Source organism: Solanum stenotomum, chromosome 2, assembly GCF_019186545.1.
Source record: "Solanum stenotomum isolate F172 chromosome 2, ASM1918654v1, whole genome shotgun sequence".
In the NCBI taxonomy this organism is placed as follows: Eukaryota; Viridiplantae; Streptophyta; class Magnoliopsida; order Solanales; family Solanaceae; genus Solanum; species Solanum stenotomum.
This window is the reverse complement of record NC_064283.1, coordinates 20,429,114-20,430,494: the sequence shown is the minus strand read 5'-3', so window position 1 is coordinate 20,430,494 and position 1,381 is coordinate 20,429,114. Positions and strand designations below refer to the sequence as shown.

Genomic DNA, 1,381 nt, shown 5'->3' with positions numbered 1-1,381 from the left:
TTGTGTACATTTTCTATTAAGATATTTTCCTATTATAGTTTAAGCTTTAGATTTAATAGATTTTGGTGTACATTTTATTTTTCTTCCAATTATATTCATATTTTCTAACTTTATTTTAACAAATTTCATGAGTATATGAAAATATTTACATATTTAACTTAATATTTTATATTTTAATAATGTTGTTGGCATACAAAATATATTTAAAGCATAAAATTTAATGACATTCCTAATTTTCCATATGATAAAAAGATTATTTGACTAAAAATTCAATTTTTGCAGTATATAAATAGGTGTGATATCTTTTTTTTATAAGTATCATTTGCTGAAAAACGTTTAATTAACTATCTTTTCATCAATCTCCTTATGAATTTAGCCATGGAGAGAAAGAAGACTAAAGGGCGTCAAAAGATACCAATGCAAAAAATAGAAAATAAGAATGCCCTGCTTACCACATTTTCAAAGCGTCGGGAGGGTTTGTTCAAAAAAGCTAGTGAACTCGTTACAGAATGCGATGTTGACATTGGAATAATGATGATTTCCCCTGCTGGTAAGCCACACTCATTTTTTCACCCTACTACTGATGCAATTGTTTCTCGTTTTCAGAATCCTGATATGCAGTTAAGCCAAGGTATTCGTCTAGACACGATTACTGCTCGAAATAAAGTGAATCAACTCAAAAATAGGCTTGAAGAACTTGATGCTATAGAAGATGCTGCGATTGCTCGAACAACTTTTTATGACCAAATGGCAGAAATGAGACAAAAAGGTTGGTGGGAGTCAATTGAGCAGCTCAATGCAGATGAACAAATCATATTTGAAGCTTGGTTACGTGACACTAGTTCCAAAATGCTCCATCATTTGAACCAATTAGAAAATGGAGCTTCATCCTTACTGGGACGTGAATCTTTTGGAGTGTGAAATTTGAAAAATTCAAATTATAGTTGAATCATGCTAGGTTATTACTTATAGATATATTGGTGAAGACTCTAGTATTCAAATTTATATTATTAAGGTATTGATTTTTCAAAAAATAATTTATTTCAATGATGCTACAATCATGTATTGCTATGATTTTCAGTAATAATATCTGATATGGTTGGTCTGAACTATTGCTTATGAGCACAAAGCTTCATATGTTGGTTTGAAATATAATATAATGGATACAAAAACACTTATATGCATTACATCAATAAATTGTGATTAATTTTCTCATTTTCAATTGATTTAGGGTTAGGAATCAAATATTTTCCATCTAATTGCTTTTGTTATGTGACATATGATTTTAGTATACCATGATGCACAAAATGAATTCTCTTAAGTAGATTGAGATACATGTCAATTTTTCTAATATAAGGGAGAGAGAATAAGTATGTACGGA

General features: G+C 29.3%; 1 protein-coding gene across 1 annotated transcript; it reads left to right on the top strand.

Annotated features, from left to right (window-relative positions):
* The first annotated feature begins 366 nt into the window (after nt 1–366).
* Nucleotides 367–921, top strand: LOC125856823 (agamous-like MADS-box protein AGL29). Its single transcript, XM_049536467.1, has one exon. The coding sequence runs from the start codon at nt 367–369 to the stop codon at nt 919–921; it is 555 nt and encodes a 184-aa protein (XP_049392424.1).
* The last annotated feature ends 460 nt before the right edge of the window (nt 922–1,381 follow it).